At 42.3% G+C, this 25,569-nt stretch overlaps 1 protein-coding gene across 1 annotated transcript in view; it reads right to left on the bottom strand.

The window, feature by feature from the left end:
• Positions 1–25,569, bottom strand: part of si:ch73-105b23.6 (fibrillin-1) — a 71,080-nt gene that overhangs the window by 23,064 nt on the left and 22,447 nt on the right. Inside the window, exons 4-6 of the mRNA XM_039739019.1 lie at positions 20,266–20,388; positions 18,312–20,024; positions 8,615–8,748 (exon numbers count right to left, since the gene is read on the bottom strand). Coding sequence (XP_039594953.1) covers positions 8,615–8,748; positions 18,312–20,024; positions 20,266–20,388 — 1,970 coding nt within the window. The remainder of the gene's footprint in view (positions 1–8,614; positions 8,749–18,311; positions 20,025–20,265; positions 20,389–25,569) is intronic.

Here is a 25,569-nt window from a genome sequence, read left to right as displayed (position 1 = left end):
CTGATGACCTTTAAAATTGTGTAACTACTGATCCAAACAAAATTATTGTAAAGATGTAATGTCTTGAAATTCTTGTGCAACTAAAGTCATAAGGTCAAATTTTGCTTAGCATTATAAAAGATTTAGGACACCGACACCTGGGCAGATGAAGGGCAGGTGTCCTAGGACTGTGCTTCTCTGTCATTCTTACCTTTGCCTGGTGTGTATTAATAAAATATTTTTACTAACTTTAATTATATCTCTCTGTCTTCAGTCACAAGAAATGACACTAGAGAAAAAGTGTCCACAGTTTTCTGGCAACGGGGCAGGAGACGGCCTGCTGACTCCTCGAGCGGGACGATCTCAGCGATCTGTCTTCTTGAAGCAGACTGCGCTACAGTGTACACCGGCAGCAGAGTAAGCAGCTCGATAAAAGTTAGGACTGCCCTGTCCTGAGACGACTCCTGCGTGAGGAGTCCCGGTCTCCTTCTGGTACAACCACGGTGACTGAAAGGATTTTCCTGACAGAGCTGACTAACACCCAGGCTGGGGTAAGTAACCCGGAGGTTTCCGTAAAAAGATAAGCTGGGGGCGGGCTTGCTGTAGAGTATAAAAGTGACCGGGAATAGTAAATGGAAAAGAAATACCTTGTTTTAGGTCACTCCTGTTGGGAAAGATAGTATAGAACACTATCCTCTGGGAATTAAAAAGGGGATTTAGGACGGATCCGGTGCGTGGCACACCCATAAACCCGGACAAATCTATTGGACAGAGGATAGAGCATAGAATAGAAGAATAACAGGTTAAAAAACAAGGGGAGTAATAAAAGTACGTACTAGAAATAAATATTTGCTTTCACCGTGCACTGTGACAGTAACGTAGGAAATAGTGTAGTATACTTCCCTGGGAATATTAAAGGAACGTTAGCGGGTGAGTGGCACACTCAGCATTCCAATAGTTCATCGGACAGGGGACGAGTAGGACAAGGATAGAAAGATAAATCTGGCACAGGGCTAGGGGGGGAAAAGCAACGGAAAAAATGGGAATACATAACAGCAAGCCTGCCAACCGGCCGGGTTCAAGTCTTTTATGCTGGAAGGATTGTTTTCGGAGGATCAGCAGACGCCGCACAAAAAAGGGTCACCTAGAAAGTTAATAGAGAAAAACACAGGATTGGATTTTAAAAGGGCATGTAAAAAATGGAATAAGCAGAGCGGTGGACATTAGAAGGGACAGAAGACGCAAGTGAAATTCAGGAAATTAGAAAAATATTATGTAGAAATGCAAAGGGTGTTGTATGTAGAAGTGTATGAGGATGTTGTAATAGAGGTATGTGTTATGTATGACAGATGGGAGTTGGTTATTAAAGATTGTAATTTAAAGGCAGTACAGAAATGAATTATTGGCTGCAGAAAGTTAGAACTAGAAAAAAAAAAAGACCCGTTATATCCCACACTTGTTCCTCCACCACCTTTCAATCCCCTTAAAGTCCCCAAACCCACAGGCCCCTTATTGGAATGCCCCCTGATTGAGATCCCAGAACCCCCCGACATGATTCAATGCAACCTGCAGGAGCTAATAACCCCACTACTGTAATGATACATCGTAACTGAGACATTCAAGAGCTGAAGGACGTTGTGTCCAATTGCCTGATCCCAAAGTCATCGGTGTGTTTAAAAAATTCATAGAACAATTACAGCAGCTGTATGATATGTATAAGCCTAATGCCGCAGAATGGACTCAGGTGCTGTGGAGAAAGCTTGGCACCACATGGGAGACTGTCAATCATGGACAGCATAACGGAAACCCGTGGCAGTGGAACGAGGCTGCCTGCCTCGGGCCGGGATGAAGGTCCCTTTATTACGCAATGGGAACATGTTAAAATAATATTAAGGACAAGTATAAGAAAGGCAGAGACTGGTCTCTTATCTCGGCTGCCAAACAGAAAAAAAAGAGACAGTAGATGAATGGGCACACTGAATTTAAGAGTTAATGGCAACACACTCCGGCCTTGAAAATCCAGACAACCGAACTAAAACTGCAGTTCCTCTTTTGTTTCCGGACTTAGAGGCATTCAAAACAAGGTATCCTGTATTAGATGAGAGGCTGCCGCGTTTGAGGAAGTAAAACGTCACGCAGCGCATGCTGAACAACAGAGCAAGCAGAAAGAGTCAGACACCCAGACAAAGCTGATTGCAGCACAAATGAACTATTACACTGGTGGGGCCACTCCCGGCAGAAGTCGTGGACGTGGAGGATTTTTCCGGGGACAAGGGTGTGGACGGGGACAAGGTAGCGGATATATGTTACCTAATCCAAGTGGATCATCCACTCAGCTGCCTCCCCTCCAGATCCAAACGCTACACCATATGCTTGTTACGGGTGTGGTGAAATGGGACACTTCTGCCGCAATTGCCCTCACAAGTGCCCACCCCCTCCTCCACCACCTGAACAATTTGATGTTTCATGGACATAGGAATGCAGGGATCCCCAGCCCTTCTCTTCAACTACCTTTGCTCACCCATAATTCAGAGACTGATCCATTATTGACTTTGCTGGCTGGTGAATGGCACTGAAACTGTTTTCCTCGTGGACACAGGAGCCACGCGCTCAGCCCTTTCGCTGAAGGAGGTCCCTGCCTCAAGAGATTCTTCGAGTTCAGCTGCATTCCAGTGATTCCACTTTAACACACTGATTTCTTTTAAATCAGCTCTGTCCAGTTAACTTTTAAATCAGCTCTGTCCAGTTAACCTCTTAGGAAGGGATCTCATGACAAAACTTTCTCTCTCCATTTCAATGAAATGTTTCCCCACACACCATCCTTCTTAAAGCCCTTCACTCATTTCCCTCCTGCTTGTTTCCCAATCTCCAAGCCCCTGACACCCTATTGCACTGCCCAATATTTCCCTATAGAAGTAGACACCCCCTGGCTAGAATCTTTTCTTTCATCAGGTACCTGCCCGAAACCCTTCACATCCCCTGCATTTTCATTTCCCCACAAAAGCTGCTGCATTTGTACATCTTACATATTCACAGAATATTTTTACCTCATATTTCTTTAGCTAAATCAAGCACTGTCCATTGGGTGGAAATCGGATCATGGGTAGAACAATGTCTTAATAGAACAGACTGGGTACATGTTGCTTCAGGTGTTTTGATACCTCAGACCATTTAATAACTAAAGTTGTGCTTCAAACTGATTTTTTAGTACATCGTACATTATGCTGCACTTCCCTTTCTGCGTTGTCATTGCAAACTACTTCCCCTTCTTGGCTCTTAGCGCTTCCTGACTCTTTGTGGTCTCAGGGTAAAAATGATTATGGAAGGATAGCCCATTGTGAGCCTCTGGTGATCTACCCTAAATCTTCTTTCCGTCCGCACGTGCCCAGTATCCTCTGTCTCCTGAAGCAGAGGCTGGCATCTCCGCCGTACATTCCGATCTTGTGAAAACGCGGTGCGATTATTCCAATTAAATATTCTCCAGTTAATTCTCCCATTTTACCTGTAAAAAAGGCTGACGGTTCATGGCGTTTTGTTCAAGACTTACGACAAGTGAATGCTGCAATCTTTCCTAGAGCTCCTATTGTACCTAATCCTTCCACTATTCTTTCTGCAATCCCTCCCTCTGCTCGTTATTTTTCAGTAATTGATTTAGCCAATGCTTTTTTCTCTATCCCGTACACCCTGACTCGCAATTCTGGTTTGCTTTTACTTTTCAAGCCGCCGTTGGACATGGACTGTCATGCCTCAGGGATATACTGAAGCCCCTTGTGTGTATGGACAAGCGCTTGCTCAAAATTTAGAAGGGTTCTGGCCAGACCGAGGTAGTACATTAATACAGTATGTAGATGATATTATGTTATGCAGTGCTACTGAAGAAGATTGTGCAAAAGACACTAAAAAAACTACTGCAGTTTCTGGGGGACAATGGACATAAAGTTTCAAAGGCTAAATTGCAATTAATTCAAACAACTGTAAATATTTAGGTCATGACATCACAAATGGAATAAGAGCTCTCTAGCGATCGCATTAACACCATTCAAAATCTTCCCAGACCTGTCACAAAACAACAGGTTATGTCTGTATTGGGCATTCTGGGTTACTGCCGGCAATGGATTTTGAATTTCACTGAAAGAGCACAGCCGTTACAAAATTTAGCAAACACCCCTGGCCTTCCTCTTTCTGGTCAGGTGCAATGGTCCGAGCAGGCTGAGAAGGCTCTCTGTGACTTAAAAAATGCACTTTCGGTGGCACCAGCCTTGGGCCTTCGGACTTTTCTCGTCCCTTTACTCTGTTCGTGGACAAAGGGGGGATATATGAATGCAGTTTTAACACAATTACATGGGGATAAACAAAGGCCAATAGCTTATTTTTCGAAAAAATTGGATCCTGTGGCCGCAGCACTTCCGCCTTGCCTTAGGGCTGTGGCTGCCACAACAGAAGCTGTGCTAGCCAGTACAGATATAGTGCTCATGAGCCCCCTAACAGTAAAGGTGCCTCACGCTGTACATTCCATTTTAGTACAGGCTAAGACCTCCCATCTCACTACTGCTAGGGCAATACACTAATTGCCATACAGAAATAACAAAGGTTGTAAAGCCTCGAGTAGATCTACAAGAAACACCTTTAGAAATTGGAGAAAATATTTTTGTAGACGGATGTTCTTTGCGATTGGAAAACGGAGCACCCTCAACTAGTTACGCAGTGGTCCAAGGGGACCGCCTGCTGGAAGCAAATCGAATTTCATCAAGTTTAAGTGCACAAGCAGCTGAATTAATAGCGCTCACCCGAGCATGTCAGCTGTCCGAAGGAAAAATCATAACAATTTATACAGATTCCAGATATGCCTTTGGAGTCTGCCATGATCATGGGGCATTATGGAAATTGAGGGGATTTAAGACCAGTACTGGCAAGCCCATCCAACATCAAAAGTTAATCGAATCCCTCTTGGAAGCCATAACTAAACCATCAAAACTAGCGATTGTTAAATGTCAAGCTCACACAGGAAAACAGGACCTTGTCAGCAAAGGAAATGAATTGGCAGATTACTTTGCTAAAGAGGCTGCATACAGTAACACACCAATCTCTTTATTCCAACAGAGAAATGACAAGGACCCCGATAATCAAATTATTTCTTTACAGAGTGCAGCCACGGACATTGAAAAGAAAAAGTGGTCCAAAGAAGGATCCCTCTCTGATGGAGTCTGGACTCATCAGCAAACTAACAAACCTTTTCTCCCAAAAGCTTCTTTTCCAGGTATGGCAAAAATAGCCCATGGCCTTGACCATGCTGGGAAAGATGCCATGGTTCAAGATGTTGAAAAACATTGGGAAGCTGTAGGCTTCTCTACATATGCAGAGCAATTCTGTAGACGCTGTGCATTATGTGAAAGGTTTAATGTAGGAAAAGGCACTCAGGTAAGTCCCGTTACTCCTAACCCAATGGGTCCGTTTGAACACCTCCAAATGGATTTTATTGAACTAACACCGTCTAAAGGTTACCGATATTGCCTTGTGATTGTCGATGTGTTCTCCCGATGGGTAGAAGCTTTCCCTTCAAAACGCAATGATGCCAAAACGGTTGCTAAAGCACTAATTAAAGAAATTATTCCAAGATGGGGCATCCCAAAAGCTACAGACAGATAATGGTACTCACTTTGTGAATTCCATAATAAATGAATTGACTACCTGGCTACAGATCAATGTACATCATTACTGCAAATACCATCCACAAAGTGGGGTATTGTGGAACGATGCAATGGCACCCTAAAAGCTAAGCTTGCAAAAATTTGTGAACAAACCAATTTATCCTGGCCAGATGCTTTACCCCTGGCTTTAATGGGATTGAGGGACGGACACACCGGCAATTGGGGCTATCGCCGTTTGAAATCCTGACCGGACGACCCATGCCCGTTGGCATGGTTATAGGAAATGTGAACCTGCATACTGTGGACAATGATCTTCTCTCTAGTCTTACAGGCCTCCGGCGTCCCTGAAGGAAGTCCACGAGCAGGTTAATCAGGCTTGGAGAACCAGCCCTCCATCTAAGGACTCGCCGATTCCCTTGGGCACCTGGATCCTGGTTCGAGACACCCGGAGGAAACATTGGCATCAGCCTAGGTGGAGAGGACCGTTCCAAGTTCTTTTGTCCACACCACACGCTGTAAAGGTTGAAGGATTGCCCGCCTGGATTCACGCCGACTGCAAAAGATGGCACCCATAATATACATACTCTTGTTGTTTTTTCTTCCATTATCCACTTCACGGGTGACACTGACTTTCCAGGTTGAGGAAACTGCCTCATACCAGGTTGACTTTTGTGCAATTGTTCTGGAGTGATGTGTTTGCAAACACAGGACCAAATGACTGGGGTTATGAACCCTGGCAGGCTACTCAGTATGGCCTAAAGACTCGATTCTCTATTTTAAAGGGACATGCCTCTCATGAGTGTGCTAAGAATCAGTGTAACCCATTAATCATTACTCTAAAGAATCCTTCTTTGCATGATTCAGGAACTTATGTCTTAGCTGCATATGCAAGTGGTCATGATCCCCGAGGACTCTTTCAAATTAAGGTCAAGACACCTGCTCCCTCTCCTCTGTCCCCCTTTCCTACTTAGTTTTTGACTACTGCATCCAGCGAGGAAAAACCCTAGTCCAGGCTTTGAATCTAACCACCTTAACAAGCACGTTCTCAGTAGAAACTGGTTATGGAGACCAGAATAGATGGTTACTTATATTATAACCAGCAGCGTTTCCTTAATTTTACTAGAAATGCTATAGAAGGTATTCATGAACAATTAGATCATACCTCCCTAATGACTTGGCAAAATCGTTTACTTGCTGAGAAAGGTGGAGTATGTGCTATGTTTGGTGATGCTTGTTGTACATATATCCCTAATAATACTGCACCTGATGGGTCCATTACTCGAGCACTAGCCAGCCTAACATCTCTTTCCAATGAACTTGCCACTAACTCAGGCATTTCTGACCCTTGGGATCGATGGTTCATGTCCACCTTTGGGTCATGGGGCCAAAGGCTAAAATCAGTATTTATTTCTTTGGCAGTAGTATTCATTGTCCTTTTACTTATCGGATGTTGCATTGTTCCTCTTATTCGCTATATAATATCCAAATATTTCACTGCTTCTATAGCCAAGGCCTATATGCTACACGAGGAACATATGCTCCAAATTGCCTCTTCAGTTTCCTCATCCCTTTCCCCTCCTACTGATCCAAACAAAATTATTGTAAAGATGTAATGTCTTGAAATTCTTGTGCAACTAAAGTCATAAGGTCAAATTTTGCTTAGCATTATAAAAGATTTAGGACACCGACACCTGGGCAGATGAAGGGCAGGTGTCCTAGGACTGTGCTTCTCTGTCATTCTTACCTTTGCCTGGTGTGTATTAATAAAATATTTTTACTAACTTTAATTATATCTCTCTGTCTTCAGTCACAAGAAATGACACTAGAGAAAAAGTGTCCATTAGTGAACCACAAACACTGTATTGCCAGATTACAGTTTGTGAAAAAGGACTTAAAAGAGCTTGCAGAATTCTAGAAAAAGGTCTTCTGGACAGACAAGATAAAAAATGAACCTGATCAGAGTGATAGCAAGAGCAAAATGTGGAGTCAACAAGTAACTACCCGAGATCCAAAGCAGACCACCTCATCTGTTAAACATGGGGGTGGGAGTGTTATGGATTGTACGTAGATGGCTGCCACAAATCCTGGTACACTTCTCTTCACTGATGTTGGAACTGCTAATGGCAGTGGCACAATGAATTTTGAGGTGTATGGAAACATCTGATCTGTTCTGGGTCAGTAAAGGCCTCCAAACTCAATGGACGGCACTTCATCCTACAACAACATAATGATCCAAACACACTGCTAAGGCAACACAGGAGTTTTGCAAAGCTAAAAAACAGAACATTCTTGAACGTCCAAGTCAGTCGTCTGATTTCAATCCAATTAGAGCAGGCCTTCCATATGCTGAAGAGAAAACGTAAGGGGACAAGCCCCCCAAAACAAGCAGGAGCTGAAGATGGCTGCATCAGAAGCTTGGCAGAGCATCACCAGAGAAGATCCTCAGGACCGAATCGCAGATTTCAAGCAGTCGTTTCATGTAAAGCACATGTGACAAAGTACTAAACATGACTGCTTTAATCGATCTGCCATTGCCATGTCACAAATATTATGGTGTCCTGAAATGGGCAGACCATGTAGATAAAGTGTTGTCATTTCTACATGCTTTGACCAAAGTGTATGCAGATACCCTGAAATGAAAGTCTACAATGTACACTTTAATCATGTCTAAATTGTTTGATTTGTAATTTTAATCTGTGGAGCAGAAGAGGAAATCAAGGAAAAATGTATCTTTGTTCCAAACATTATGGAGGACACTGTATAAGCTTGGATTTCCATCATTTCGGTTTTATGACTAGAGTGCTATTCTTACATGTAGCCTTAGAGGAAAAGTTTAAAACGATTTGGCATCAATAGGAAATCAAGATCTGGTTTATTTAGTCTCATTCATTCAGTATCTTTCAGAAGGACCCCATTATTACAACTGGACACAAGCAAATGCAAAAAAAGCAGGCAGCAAATGCTGTGTGTTTTCCATCTCTACTTACATATACCCTGTCCCACACTGATCCAAGGAACGGGATTCCCATTGGAGCATCAATGAAGGGAGAATTTACATCACTGCCTGTTGGCTGGACTGTACTGTCACCCACATTGACTCCATAAGGGTAAAGGCGACCTTCTGTGGGAATAAAACAGCTGTCAGTCATCACAGATTGGGTAACATGCTTATTGTTGAATCAAAATAGAAATAAGTGGACCGCTAACACAAAGTTCTGAAAAACTGGACATTCACTTTAACTTCCACTCACCAAATTTTTAGATGTCTTTCACATAGGTAGTGTTTTTTCCTTTGTATCTGTTTAATCTGTTTAATGGGACTCTGGATAAAACTACAAAGACATGCAGTTGAAGCAGAAATCTTTAAGAAGGATATATTGGGACAACTTAGCTGCTAGATAAACAATGAGGTCTGATGGACTGATGCATCAAAACTGATAAAGTCAATCATATTTGATTTAGCCAAAAATAAATTTATAAATTTTGACCGGTCTCCTCTAGACTTTCTCGTATACTCAGATATGGGGATGGATATTTGAGGAGTAAACCACAACACAATGATTATATTTTTATATTATGAACCATCAATAACAAATCAAATTAAATTAATAATACTGTATATTGAACAATTATTACAAAAGTAAAGTTGAATAAATCGGACTCTCCAGCTGCATGAATAAAAGGTAAAGTACTACTTCTGGTTAATGGAAATAGTTGATAGAAATCTATGTTTTGTACCTAGTACTTCTATGCAAAATTTGTATTTACATACACACACACACACACACACACAGAGACACAAAAACATAATTCCAAAAATGGAAGTTTCAGACTCAGGGAAGTCTAAAACATCGAGATTTATCAAAATCTCAAAATCAAATGTTTGGACAATTACATACTTTCCCTACAAGAAAGTAAATCAGACTCAGGGAGGCCTAAAACATCGAGATTCATCAAAATCTCTAAATCAGATTCTTGGACGATTACAATACTGTACTTTCCCTTTATTTTGTATACCAGAAAGTAAAATGGAGCAAGATTTCTGTTGTGATTATACATTTTTTTAAAGCAGCTGCCTGAAATTGCTGGATGGAGGCTCAGTGTAATTTGACCACTGTAGAAATTTGGAAGGGCTGGAAAATGGCAAATATTGTCCTGTTATATAAAAAGAGTGACCAGGCAGTTCCAAATGACTATAGGCCAGTAAGCTTAATGTTCATCACATGTAAATTAATGGAAGGAATAATTATGGGAAAGATTGAGCAGCACATGTCAAAGCAGGAGATTTACTGAACAGTCAGCATGAGTTGAGAAGAGGGAGGTTGTGTTTTACTAACATGCTGGAATTCTATGAGGAAGGAACTAAAGGATATGATCAAAGTGGAGCATGTGATATTATTTATCTTGACTTTCAGAAAGCATTTAATAAGGTGCCATATGTGAGGTTGGGCATCAGACTAAAAGAAGTGGGAGTTCAGGGTGCAGTGTGTAGATGGTGGCTCAGATACAGGAAGCAGAGGATGATGGTGCGAGGAACCTTCTCAGAATTCGCTGATGTTAAGAGTGGTGTTCCACAGGGGTCAGTGCTAGGGCCTCTGCTACTTTTAATATATATAAATGATTAGATAGGAATAGAAGTAACAAGCTGGTTAAGTTTGCAGATGATACCAAGAAAGGATTATTGGCAGATAATCGAGATTTTGTTGATTCATTACAGAGAGACTTTGACAGCATACAGGCTTGGGCAGATTGACGGCAGATGAAATTTAATGTCAATAAAGGTAAAGTATAGGAAGTAAAAATGTTAGGTTTGAATACACAATGGGAGATCTGAAATGTGAAAGTAAACCTTCTGAGAAAGATTTAGGAGTTGTATTGGACTCAACACTATCAACTGCCAGACAGCTTTCAGAAGCCATTAGGAAGGCTAAGAGAATATCAGGTTATATAGCGCCTTGACGTGTGGAGTACATCACAGGAGGTTCTGCTCAATCTTTATGATGCACTGATGAGGCATCATCTGGAATGTTGTGTGCAGGTTTGGTCTCCAAGCTACAGAAATGGCATACCAGTGCTAGAAAAAGTTACTAGGGTGATTCCAGGGTTACATGGGAGAAATTATGAAGAAAGATAAAAAGAGCTGAGGATATTCAGTTTAAAGAAAAGAAGATTAAGAGGAGATTCGATTGAAGTGCTTAAAATTATGAAGGGAATGAGTACAGTGGATCAAGACAGTGATTTCAAATTGAGTTCATCAAGAACATGGGGACACAGTTGAAAACTTGTTAAGGGTAAATTTTTCACAAACATTAGAAAGTATCTCTTCAAACAGAGAACCACAGACACGTGGAGTAAGGTATCAAGTAGTGCGGTAGAGCAGTAGGACTTTAGGAACCTTCTAAACTCGACTTGGTGTTATTTTGGAACAATTAAATGGAGAGGACTGGTGAGCTTTGTTATGTTGAATGGCCTGTCCTTGTTGCAATGACTGTAGGCAGGTTGCATGTTTGATTAGTTCAGAGAGTGCTGTATGCACCTACTGAATGCGACTTAATGTGTATTTGTTTCTATATAGTGTGTCCCTTATGATGAGAACGTCTCCTGGAGGAGGTGAACTGATGTTTGGGAGATGTATGCGTGTAGTATTTGAGGCAGGTTGTGAATGGCAGCTTATATTGGATCTGCTGGTATTTCTAACTAGACAGTATACTGTGTGGAAGCAAAAACTTACCAATCAGAAAAAGCAAGCTTTGGTGACAATTTGTTGCTCTATTGTTTTTCAGTATCACTTTCATCGTGACTGTATGGATGCCCCTCAGCACAAAAGTGGCTGGACGTTTATTTAACGTGCATTTACCTTCAAAGCCTGGACATTGATATTGTTGAAAAGTTTTGGATGGATGAGATTGTTCTATCATAATTTTGTAAGTGCTGTCTTGATGGTCATTATGAGTCTTGTTAAACTGATAGACTCCTCTCAGACATATTTAACATATAAGGCTTACTTACTTAAAGTTTATCACATAACGTTAACCCAATGCATTTGTTATGGATTGTATTCCATTGATGTCTTTAGGTCATTTATAGAAAACCATTTATTATTCTATCACATAAAAAGTGCCAGTGTTAAAAAGACCAAACTATCTCATTGTCCCTTTAGTGAAGAGTTTCTGTCTAGATAAATGAGCATTATTTCAGACAGCACTTTATATGATTCACTTTTAAATGAAATATTACCATGACAGTGGTGCCACAGACTTTTCATGAAGAATTAAGATGATTTCATGAAGATTCTTTATGAAGAATTCACTGCATCCACTGAACAGTGTCATCTCCAGGCAGAGGAGCAGCTTCAGTGACAGACTTTTGTCACTGTCCTGCTCCACTGACAGACTGAGGAGATCGTTCCTTCCCCAAACTATGCGACTCTTCAATTCCACCCGGGGGAGTAAATGCTAACATTACTCAAAGTTATTATCTGCTTTTACATGCATTTTTTATTACTCTTTAATATTGTTTTTTTGTATCAGTATACTGCTGCTGGATTATGTGAATTTCCCCTTGGGATTAATAAAGTATCTATCTATCTATCTATCTATCTATCTATCTATCTATCTATCTATCTATCTATCTATCTATCTATCTATCTATCTATCTATCTATCTATCTATCTTCATTAGGAACAAACTTAGTGCTACCGGATCCTCAGCTTTTTACACAGCAGGTGGTACTGCATTGGTTTCACACAAGTAAAAACTGAATTGAATGGCACCCCATCCGAGCTGCTTCCTGCTTTTTGTCCGATGCTCCTAGAATAGGTTTGGTCACCCTCAACCCTAAAGTTGTTAAGACAGAAAATGGATGGATGATATTTGAATTGATTTTATATGTAGATACAGAATGTGCAGATTGTGTTTATCGTTTTGTGTTCTGTTTAAAGTATCACATTCTAGTTTAGATTCTTTCTTTCATTTTCAAAAGCCATTACTTTAGGTCATAACATCACCAGAATTACAGTTGACCATTCCGCTACTTCTTCCTGTCTGCTTACTATTGATATTAATCCTGAAATTTATTACTTTAGCATTTGTTATGTTTGGACAGAGCAAGATGTAGAGGACAGGGAGATATGAATCAAGATGATCCACTGTGGCAACCCCTAACAGGAGCAGCCAGAAGAAGAACAAGAAGAAGCATCTGTTATGTTTAATTATGTCTGATTGCAGTGCCATCAAACAATGTACTGTATTCCGACTGCTTGTTCCTATGAACGTGAGTCTACCAATAAATGATTTTTCATTGTACTAAAAGACAGAGTAATAATAAAAAAATATATTTCATTCATTTATGCATTCGTTTTCCACTACTTATCTGGGATCAGATTTCAGGAGCACCAGTCTCAGCAGTGAGGCCTATACATCACTTTCCACAGCCACACTTGTCTACTCCTAATGTGGGACATCATGGGAGATATAATGCTTCCATCGAGCCCTGGATCTTCCCCGGAATCTCCTCCAAGCTGGTCCTGTAAAAAAAACCTCTAGGGAGGCGTCCATATCAAATGCCCAAACCACCTCAATTGGCTCCTCTCGATGCAGATGGCAACAAATTTAATTTTATTCGACAACATATGTGAGTTTGAATGAGTGTAACGGGCATTTAACTGATCCCTTTTTCCAAGGTTTTTTCTTTTTGTACAAATTGCATTGCTATGATAGGCACAGGATAGGCGGCAGTAAAACAAACTGATGTTTTAGAAAGTGGATGGATTAATTCATATCTCAGATAAGAAGGATCTTGACTGCATAAGTAAGGCAAGGTCATATGTTTTGAGATTGCCCTACTGTTAGACCAGTTTAGAAGAACATTCTTATTTTTTAGATAATATTGGACTTGTAGTCACTCCAGATCCCTTAGAAGCCATACTTGGAGTCATACCAGATAAGGGATAAGATTAAGGAAGAGAAAACCTGTTGTGATCTCCTATCCCACGTTGCTCTCATCTCTGTGGTGTGAGTTTTTTAGTTAAAATTAGTGTTTTTAGGCTTGGAGGGGTGGAGTGTAGGGGTGTGTGTGTGTGTGGGAGTGAATCCAAGCAGCCCAGGAGGGTTGATAAGGAACTTGGGCTGCTCACACATTCATATGCTAATGCAAACAGTTCAGCCCATTTCCTCATTGGCTGACAGGGGATCATAATTAATGCCTGAGCACCTACTGTAGTATAAAGTGAGTCTGAGGAGAGTGTTTCCGATAGTGGTCGCTAGCTCCTCTAGTTGGAATAAGTTCTTTTGCAATTATGGCGTTTTAAGTAAACAAAAACTATATAGATATGATACTAAAAGGCAATGTCCCTCCCATAGAGATATGGCGGTAAAAATCACATAAGAGAAAATAACTTAGCTTTCTTTACTGACGATTTACACGGCATTACAGACAGGAAGCCTATAGCAAGACAATACCAAGGTGGGATCTTGATCTACAGTCTGTCATTTTTTGTCGGAAGGTTTTTCAGAACGGCTGATGATATCACCCATCCGTCCGTCAGCTTCAAAGTGTTTGGCTGCTGTCCAAGTCTTTTTATACTGTCTTCTCCACGTGCAGGCCCCCACTTAGATAAAGAGTCCATTTCCAAACAAAGAAAGAAGATAGTGTGCTGACTGTTAATAGAAGACAAAATAGTATACACCTGTCTTTAGGCTGACTATACATTCCTCCAGCTGTCTTTGTCTATCTTGTGCGATCTTTGGCCGGCTTATCATCCTGGCCAATACCCCCAGGCCGCCAGATGGAGCCCTCCCTGCAGTATGGAGGTGCCCCGAACACCAACAGGGAGTCATGGACTATGTAGTTTTTATACAAGACCCTGCGGGATAACACAGGGGCCGCAAGAGGGAGCTGCAGGGAGGACCGAAGACTTATGTGTGCCCTATAACCCAGAAGTTCGTTAAAGGAAGAGCGACGGGCTTCCAGGGTGAGAAGAAAAGGACTTGTACCTGACCCGGAAGTGATTGAGAGTCACATGGACTGGGGATTGGAACACTTCCGGGTCAGGATATATAAAAGGACTGTGAGAGCTCCCAGACGGCGAGCTGAGCTGGGTGGAAGGGTGGCAACACGTCTGGGAGTTTATGAATATAGTGGAGGAGAGTGTGCTTTGTGCACTGTGGCAATTTAATAAAGTCACTTATTGGACTTTTACCTGGTGTCTGGAGTCGTGGACAGGGGTTCAAGGGAGCGATAGAGCCCCCTATCTGTCACACTTGTCCTATGCTTGTCCCAGCACTTCTAAATGCTGAGAGCCCCAATGTGCTAACGTTGGCCTGGCCTGTACATGTGAGTGGATTTATAAAATAATTTTTGTACAGAGCACAGTGACATTAAACTTATATTACAGAGAGTGAGAATGGAATGAAAAAAAGCAAAGAGAAAGCCAAAGGTGACATAAAGAGAAAAAGAAAGAAAAGAAGGAAAATCAGGATCATGGCAGCTGGTGCAGTAGAGAAGGGGCTGGGCGGTCAGGGCGTGACATTCAGTATGGAGCAGTGATGCTCTGAGGGTAGGGTCTCTCCTGCTGAATGCTGCAGAGGATCTGGAGAAACCAACCACTCCGAGAAGTCTCACGGACATCGAGGGATGGTAGAGTGAAAAGGGAGCGGAGCTCATGGGGTCCCCAAGGACATGGAAGGATGAAAGTGGAGACACAAGGCATTTAAATGTTGACTCTGACCACCATCATGCCTGTCCTGCTGGTTGAGTTGAGGAGATGTTGTTTTAGAAGGAAGCATTGAGGCTTGTGATTCTTGTAAGGAACATATCTTGACTGTATTTTAACCCCTCAGTTTTTAACATGGATGCATTTATTTATCTGGATTTTAACCTCCATGAACCCTGGTTATTTAATTCTTTCAGAACATTCTGCACATGTTTGCACATTCATTGCATAGAAATAAAATGGCATGATGCCCTTTGCACTAGTTCTTTTTGTAATGTGTCTTTATTTGCCCTAGTTAATCTGAGACTGTGACTATCAATGACTTGGGTTCAACAAGCTAATGCCAACTGTGTGTCCTCAGTCACTGCTTACCGTAATTATATGTAAGAATCCTAACTATAACTAGAACTTACCTATTACTCTATCGGAAAGAAAAGATTTAATATATTTTAATTTTATATATTAATGCTTGTAGTGTTTTAATGGTCTTATTTTGAGTAAAAGGTCATGTCACCTGTGGTGGGCGGGCGCCCTGCCCGGGGATTCTTTCCTGCCTTGCTCCCTGTAGTGGCTGGGACTGGCTCCAGCAGACACCCATGACTCTGTAGTTAGGATATAGCGTGTTGGAGAATGGATGGATGGATGGTCATGTCACATCATTTTCTAACCCACTTAGTCTCCAGTAAGGTCATTAGGAGCTGGAACCCATCCCAGCTAGCAGTGGGCACAAGGCAGGAACAATCCTCTGGACAGGATGCCAGTCCATCTCAGGGGTTGACTGAAATATTTTCTTCTTATTGTCATTAATAAGCTCAAAAAACTATAAAAAAGCTCTAAAACAAAAAGTGTATGGATGATGAACCAGAAACCTAATTAATGCTTGAACATCATATTTACTGTATATTTATATGTAAGCTCCCCAGACATAAAATTAGTCTCCACCCATGTAGAAGGTGTTATATACTTCAGACACAAACAGAGGGCACCCAGTATGAATACGGTGCTACAAATAGTTGTGCCATGTGTTATGGGACTCACAGAAGGATGAGAAGCAGTGATGTGTGATGTGTGTTGGGTTATCTCTTTGAAAGATGGGTTGCACGACAGTCAGGAATGAATGGCATAAAGGGGCTATTGTGTTCAGTCATGCCAAAGGACATTGTGTAGAGGAAGTTGCCGACTTCGCAGGGGTATCAAACTGTACTCGCCAACACGTCTTTCAGTAATGACATACATTGCAGTCAACCACTAATTGTCACCAAAACTGGTTCTTAGAGATAGGAACCGTCACAGTGTGTCACACATTGTGACAGCAAGCTACTTTGCCACCAGGCAAGAATTGCTGCAGACAGTTAACGCATGCCCACAACAAACCATTTCAGAATGAACACTCAGGGATGTCTGGAGCAGAGTGCCATGCAAGAGGCCATTGCTAACAGCTGTTCACAAATCTGCATGGTCATAATGGGTGCGGAACCACAAACACTCGAATGTTGACACCTGGAAATGTGTTATCTGTCTTATACTCGAATGATGAGGGGTGACGGGTGCATTGTAAATTGCATGCAGCCTTTCACAAGGTGCTATTCAAGTGGAAGGCCTCTCTCTGATGTTCAATCACAACAAAATGAGTCTTTGGTTGAATTGATGAAGCACTTGGACCAAAAAGGCTACATTGGGCTTCTGCATTATCATGTGCTACCTTTTGTGCTTCATCTCCAGAGTGAACTCAGAATGGCTGCCCCAGTTTTCCAAGATGACAACTGCCACTTGGACAGGGCTGGAAGATTTTAAAAGATTCTGGCATTTTGCCTGTCCCACAAATTCTCCAGATTTAAATCCCAGCTTGGCCAGTCTGGCCACACCGTTGGATTCAGTGCTGTAAAAGTGGATGAAGCTGTTGCCTACATCAGCAAACTCGTGGTGTGTAATGCCAGACAGAACTACAGCTCTTCATCAGTCTCATGGAGGAGTTCCACACAATTAGATACGATTCAGCCAGGAGTTATTAATATTTTAGATTAATATTTTGATTTTTGCATTTTTTTATATTTGGTTTTGTTTGCTTTATGGGGTGCAACTTTTTCTTACTTCATATATTTTGTTTTAATTATGTTATTTGGATTTTTGGCACGTTGGGATTTTTTTCTTAATCCAGATTTGTTTTTGAACTTTTTTCTTTATTTAATAAAATAAAGGAGTAATCTTTGAATGTCTTGGATCAGATTTGCACAGTTTTTCTTTTCCTACGTTTAGGCCGCATACCTTTTTGAGTTCAGTCCTAGGCCTCTTTAAAGGATAATTGTGGGTCCTTATTCATAACATAATCTTCCCCAAAACACCCTAACTGGCCTAATACAAATGTGTGGGGTTAAGTGTGGCTCATGATAGACTGGCAACACCTCCATAAGAGATATGAGGCTTGTGCCCGATTCTGCCATGATAGGATCTGCTCCACCATAATCTTGAACTAAATCAGGCAGGTTCGGTAAGGGATAGATGGGTAATATATTTTTACTAACCTGTTTCCAAACCCTATATTCTATAGACACTTTAATCTTGGCTCAGTAGTCTTTATGAGTTCATGATAACAGATCACATTGTATTGACAGATGCAACTCCCTATTGTCTGTGGAAGCAAAGTATTTGGTGTCACTCAGAGATTGATTTTTGAAGCACCTTTTGTGAAATGTTAATCTAAAGTGTCTTTGGTGCTTTGCAAGCATTCCTAGTCGTGTTTTGAAATAACCACAATCTACAAAACGATTTATCTTTATCTGCCTGCTGCCCCTCATCTTAATTCCCATTCCCATTTCTAAGAATTAAGGAAAAATGTGTTCTCAATTGGAATTTTTAATGTATTCTGTCTCTTATGTCTACGCGTCCATTCATTTACTGAAGTACTTAGAATCCTGTCTGCTTTGAATAACCAGAAAAACCCCAACAAAATCTAGTTGACAGAGACAACACACCGGGTACCAAGGGCAGGCCACAGGGGGTGCTGGATGCACACGTGCAGGTGTAGGAGCCCCCCAAGTTGATGCAGTTGCTTCCTGGTGGGCAGGGCTGCCGTTCCTCACATTCGTTGATGTCAAAGCAGGACCTTCCATTGCCAGTGAAGCCCGGAGCACACACACAGTAGTAGCTACCCACAGTGTTCACACAAGCTGCCTGCCCATGACAGTGCCCTCTCTCTTGCTGGCATTCATCGATATCAATGCAGCTTGCCCCACTGACCCCAAAGCCAGCTTTGCATATACAATGATAAGAGCCAAGGCTGTTTCTGCATGTGGCTTGCTTGTGACAGAGGCTTTCTCGTGTTGAACACTCGTCCACATCTCTGCAAGAGTGTCCATCCCCAGAGTAGCCCACTAAACATTCACAGCTGTAGGATCCTGGTAGGTTGGTGCATGTGGCTGCTAGGTGGCATAGTCCGGTCTGATTAATGCACTCATTAACATCTTGACAGGAATGCCCATCACTTCTGAATCCAGGTGGGCAGGAGCAGTGATAGGAGCCATGTGTATTGGCACACTGGAAATCAGAAGGGCAGATGCCATCTACCTGACACTCATCGACATCTGAGCAGGTGTACCCATCACCTTGATAGCCATTTCTGCACTGACAGTGGAAGGAGCCCTGTGTGTTGGTACAGAATGCATCACTATGGCACATGGTCTCTTGTACTTGGCATTCATTCGTGTCTATACAGACTGTCCCATTGGCAGTGAATCCTGGGTGACATGAGCACTCATAGGAGCCGGCAGTGTTAACACAGATCGAGTGGTTGCCGCAGTCTACTAGGCCCAATATGCACTCATCAATATCCGTACAAGAGGTGCCATTGCTCTGGAAGCCTTGATCACACACACACTCAAAGGAGCCCACAGTGTTGATGCACAAGCCACTGGTGCAGGGACTATCATCATAAAATGAAAGGCACTCATCAATATCTTCACAAAGAGAGCCATTGCCTGTGAATCCAGGGCTACATTGACAGAAATGGGCACCAGCCACATTCACGCAAGTACTGTTGGCAGGGCAAGTGTCATTTCCATGGCACTCATTTATGTCATAGCAGGCAGTGCCATTCCCTTCATAGCCTTCCAGACATTGGCACCAGTATGATCCAATGGTGTTGTGACACACAGAGATAGAATGACAAACTGTGCCACCTTCAGAACATTCATCCAGGTCATAGCAGTAGGTACCATTGCCCGTAAAGCCAGGTTGGCAGCTGCAGTAGAGGGAACCCTTCACTGCTGTGCAGTCTGCATGTTGATCGAGGGCAGCTAGACCTACTGGGTCAAGAAAGCCAAGGCACACCCCCACTGGGTACATAATGCCATGGGTGCAAGCACACGTGTAAGATCCTGGGGTGTTTGTGCACTCTGTGTCATTGTCACATGTGAAGGCCTGGGCACATTCATCTAGGTCTGTGCATGAGTAGCCATCTCCATGGAAGCCAGGCGCACACTGGCATGTGTAAGATCCCTCTGTGTTGGCACACAGGCTATATGGACTGCAGTCATTAATTCCAGCCTCTGCACACTCATCGATGTCCCAGCATTCTGTCCCATTGCCCGTCATGCCTAAAGGGCAGGTGCAGAGGTAACCTCCAGGTGTATTAAAGCAGGCCGCCGTTGGGTGACATCTTCCATTTTGACTTTGGCATTCATCAATGTCTATATCATTAAAATGGAAAACATCAGGTAACTGTGCCATAAGTAAAAAGTCAGCCATCCATGCATTCAGGGGTTTGGGTTAAGGCACAGACTATGGGAAGAGCACAGGAATAGCAGGGAACAGCAAATAACAGAATGCAAGAACAGCGAGGCAGCAGAATGAGTGCCATGCCACATTCACCTAAATTAACAAAAACACGCACACAGCACACAGGCGTCGTCACGAGCCGTGAGAGCTTACCCTGGCAGTTGAATCCGTCTCCTGTGAATCCATTCAAACACTTACACTGGTAACCTCCCAGCAAGTTGGTACATGCTGCAAAGGAGCTGCACCGCTGGACACCGAACTGGCACTCATCCACATCTAAGACACAAAAAAATGAATCAAAGATCACATTTCAACGTTTTTGAACAAGACAGCTTCTAGTTATGGTCATTTGGCAGGTGATATGAGCACTGGTCGCTTTTCTAAGCATACTCTCCCACCAATATCTGCCGTCTCATTATTTGCCACATGCCAGCATGGCGCTAGGCTTGTGAAGAGGCAGAACTGATAACAGATACACAAGCCGGTCTATAAAGACTTATTAATTCTTTGGCTATCTCAGAATCACCTCCTATTGACAGGGTGAAGAGGTGCGCACTACCGAGACCTTCCTGGATCCCCAAATATCAAGGACATTCGGATTTTCCTTCAGGGTGATTTCAAAGGAGGACATTCTCTCCATCCTTTATTCTTATATTCATTTCTTAAAGCATTAGATCTGGAGACTTCACAGGACTGCAGAAATGTAAATAACATCACTTTGGAATTAGAAATTAAATATTTAACAAACACAATTTGTGAAAAACATTTTTAAATTGGACCACCTTAATAAATAAATAAGACATGAATTAATCTAACCTAAAACAAAAAAGGAATCCATTTGTGCAGATACTGCAGGGTGGCCTGCTGGCACAGTAGTTAAGAGCTGTTCTCTCACACCTCCAAGGATCTAAGCTCAAATCTCAGCCTTGTCTTTGTGCATTTTGAAAGTCATCCCCATATTTGTTTTTTTTTTTAGGTACTCTGGACACAACCAAAGTTGACAGGTTAGAGCAGGAGTGGGCAGCGCTGGTCCTGGAGGGCTGCAGGTTTTTGCTCCAACCCCATTTCTTAATGAGTAGTCAATTATTGCTGATGAAGCGTTTATTACTCAGTGACATTCATTTTAGTGGTCTCACTTGTTAAGGCTCCCCACCCTTAATTGCTTATTTCAGTCTTAAATTGCTGCATTCAGTATTTTAATGGCTTCTTATTGGCAATAAGATACAAATGACAAAGGAGCCAGCAGTTCTCGATCTAACTTCTTTCCATTAACACCTGTGTGGATTCATCATCTGGTTTAATAAAACTCTAAAGAGAAAAATGTGACGGCCTGAAAATCACTCATTCGTTTTAAAGTTCTTATCATTTAGATGTTATCCTTGGAAAAGAAAAAATAGACAGTTTAAGAACCTAACATTGCAGACTAATAAGCCTTAAAATTAAATAAGGTCTGAGATTAGCAAGATTGGTTTCTAATTAAGTAACTGGGTTGGAACGAAAACCCGCAGCCAATGCGGCCCTCCAGGACCAACGTTGCCCACCCTTGGGTTAGACTGGTTGGCAGCTCTAAGCTATGTTGGTGTGACAGGAGATATTTCTCCTTGAGTAGACTCATCCCTGGTTGCATGGATCGTGGACTATATTACAGACAGACCTCAGTATGCAGCGTCTCGGGAACTGCAGGTCTGACATTGTGGTCGGCTACACAGGAGCGCCACAGGGGACTGTACTTTCTCCAGTCCTGTTCAGCCTATATACATCGGACTTCCAATACAACTCGGAGTCCTGCCACGTGCAAAAGTTTGCTGATGACACTGCTATCGAGGGCTGCATCAGGAGCGGGCAGGAGGAGGAGTATAGGAACCTAATCAAGGACTTTGTTAAATGGTGCACCTCAAACCACTTACACCTGAACACCAGCAAAACCAAGGAGCTAGTGGTGGATTTTAGGAGACCCAGGCCCATCCTGGACTCCGTGATCATCAGAGGTGACTGTGTGCAGAGGGTGCAGACCTATAAATATCTGGGAGTGCAGCTGGATGGTAAATTGGACTGGACTGCCAATACTGATGCTCTGTGCAAGAGAGGACAGAGCTGACTATACTTCCTTAGAAGGCTGGCATCCTTCAACATCTGCAATAAGATGCTACAGATGTTCTATTAGATCATCTATTGTGGCGAGCGCCCTCTTCTACGTGGTGGTGTGCTAGGGAGGCAGCATAAAGAAAAGGGACGCCTCACGCCTGGACAAACTGGTGAGGAAGGCAAGCTCTACTGTAGGCATGGAGCTGAACAGTTTGACATCCGTGGAAGAGCGACGGACGCTGAGCAAACTCCTGTCAGTCATGGAGAATCAACTGCATCCACTAAACAGGATCATCTCCAGACAGAGGAGCAGCTTCAGCGACAGACTGCTGTCACCGTCCTACTCCATTGACAAACTGACGTCCCTCCCCCACACTATGCGACTCTTCAATTCCACCCGGGGATGTTGGGTAAACGTTAACATGGTACAAAGTTATTGTCTGTCTGTTATACCTTCATTGTTATCACTCTTTAATTTAATATTATTTATCAGTATGCTGCTGCTGGAGCATGTGAATTTCCCCTTGGGATTAATAAAGTATCTATCTATCTATCTATCTATCTATCTATCTATCTATCTATCTATCTATCTATCTATCTATCTATCTATCTATCTATGATCTATCTGTATTGTGTTGGAATAACTGTGTTTGGAAAAAGCATGGAGTAATGATTCAAATAAGTCATCAATGACTGTGTCACGTGCGTGTGCGTGGGAGGCAGCTTAAGGGCTCTGGTGATGGTAATCTCCTACCAAACCAAGGGGTGGCGCTGTCATCTAATACCTTCTTTTACTCTCTCCGCAGAATGAAAGAGCCATTGCCACTCCACTGCTGATGTCACTTCCGTGGTCCTCCCTGCTGGACCCTCACCTTCCTTCCTGGAACTGGAGCACAGCCATCTTTGTATTAGTTCTGTTTTGGATTTGTCTCTGAACAGATGTTGCTAAAATCTTTGTTAAAAAGATCAGTAATGTTTTTTTTTTTTGCCTTATATTATGGTGGTGCCCCAAACCTTTTTCTGTGGTCTCCTCTCTTACAACCGCTTCAATTAAATATTTAATTCTTTAACTATAACTTCATTAAATTAAGGAATTAGGTTTTGAATGAATGGATAAATGTGTAATATGGAAGATTATTTATTACACAATTAAATGCAATCCAACGTGTTAACCACATTACAATGTACAAGATGCATTTGGTTTTGGCAGTTTTACCGTGTTATAATTAAAAAACATATTAACCAAATGATCGATTGCTTTTCACTACAGCACACAATTTTTGTTTAGTTTAAATTACAATAGAAAATTGTAATTGTAATGACAGACTTCCAAGAAACTGAAGATTTAATTTTAAGGTGTCCAGTACTGCCTTGAGAAAAAAGGGCAAAGAGGAAGAATCAAAAGGGCCAGATGCACAACTGCATCAGAAGATGAGAACATCAGAGGGTACTTTGAGAAGCAGAGGCCTTTACAGGTCCTCAGTTGTCTGCTTCCTTAAATAATGCACATCAAACACTAGTGAGTTGGACAAAAACACATTGTGTCGGACAACCAGAGCCCTTACCTGTGTTATGGAAGGACTCGGGGAGAAGACTTGCACAGGGCATTATCTCCCCCAGAGCAATAGATGGCAGCTCCCCTTGGTTTGCAACGATGTCTCGGATTCCCACAGGGCTTCATGGTAGTTGGAGTTCGGAACAGCCCTGTTGGGTTGTTTGGGTGCTACCAGGGGGTGCTGCAGGGACTGTAAAGACCTATTTTGTCAGGTTTTTACCTCACCGTGCTTCCGGACCACAGTAACAGGCCACCAGAAGTACTCCCGGGAGCAGTATAAAAGAAGTCTTGTCACTACCCAATCTGCAGTGCCTGCCCGATCTGTGCATGCATGCGCACAAAGAAAAACCGAGCCGCACGCGCATGCATGTGCATGCACAGAACTTTACTATTATGAACGTGCCCGATCCACGTTTTTTTATTTTGTGACATGAGTCCCCACAGGCACCACAGATCGGGCAATGACAAGCCTGCTGCCACTGCTTCAGGAGTCAGAGTCGGGAGGTGGAGGACAAAGCAGACAGAGGAAGAGAAGAGACGGAGAAAAGAAGGCAAAGGCAAAATGCTGTGTGCTTTATTATAGTGCTTATTCACTGTTCTATGCTGTTGGAGGTGGGAAACATTTGGGAAGAGTTTCCCATAGCTAAATAAAAGCATGTGTGTTGCTGGATTTGTGTCTGCATGTGCCTGTGTCAGGTTTGGGGAGCTGGTGCGCACCCTGCAGGCCACCTTTAATTGCACAGACTAAAATGAACTTCCTTGTGTTAGCACCCATCCAATGAGTATCACAGTCTCATATGTAATGACATTTTTTACACTTTGTCCTCCATTGCTTTTTCCAGGTAACTCTTCTTAATAACAGGGGCAGTTTCAAGAGAAGTCCCTGTCATTAAGGTGCCTTTCAGGTTATTTCTAGCTCAGGTCAAATCTGCTGATCTTCCAGTAATTCAGCATTTAGGTTGGAAGGGTGCGAAGTTAGCTCTGGGGTGAGTTAGCTGTGACGTCGGTAACCCACCATTGATCATTAGGGTTGAGGTGGCTGAGCTGGCTAGACCGGCTTCTCCTTCCTCCCTGGGCACTCGGATTGGGGTTTGTTTGTCATATGATTTTTAATCTCCCATTACTTAAAATTAAACATGACTACAAGCAGATTTATTATCTCCACAGAATACCCATTTCGTTTTCTAAAATGTCTTTCTTCTATTTAGCATTATGTGGGTCGTGAACTTATCCTGGGCAGCAGACAGTGACAAGTCCTGGATGTCCATGTCAGACAGGATTCATACTATTATTTTAAATGGCTGTGGCATCAGTTTTTATAACTCATTGTTGTTTCTCGGGCTCATCAGGTGCCAAGTCACCACTTCCAGTTTCTGGCTATGGTTGCTGCAGTTCTCACATTGGCATTTGGCATCACCAGTATTTTGGTGAGTGTTGTGTTTTTGTAAAAGGGAAGGTTAATGTACTGAAAGGAGTTTATATGGAATGATGAGGTTTAGCCTTTAGAATATTTTCTGACTTTCACTTTGCTTTTGTGATTCTGAGGAACGATTAAGTGTCTTTGTACACTTTGTTATTTTGTGGGCATAAATTATTTTTGCCATCCCATACAATGACATGTCACCATGTCAGACTGCTGATCCAAACAATTGTGTCAGTTCAGAAAATGCAACGGACCTGACAGCATGGCATTGGACAGCAGAAACGAAACAACATCCATGAAGGAAACTCTTCAAAAAAAAAGCATTCCATTCATTGCAAGCAATGTTGAGGTGAAAATTGAACCGCTGTGCCAACACACCGTCTGAGATAGTATG

Source organism: Polypterus senegalus, chromosome 16, assembly GCF_016835505.1.
Source record: "Polypterus senegalus isolate Bchr_013 chromosome 16, ASM1683550v1, whole genome shotgun sequence".
NCBI classification, from domain to species: domain Eukaryota; kingdom Metazoa; phylum Chordata; class Cladistia; order Polypteriformes; family Polypteridae; genus Polypterus; species Polypterus senegalus.
Note: the sequence above shows the minus strand (reverse complement) of the source record. Positions and strands in the feature narration are given on the sequence as shown.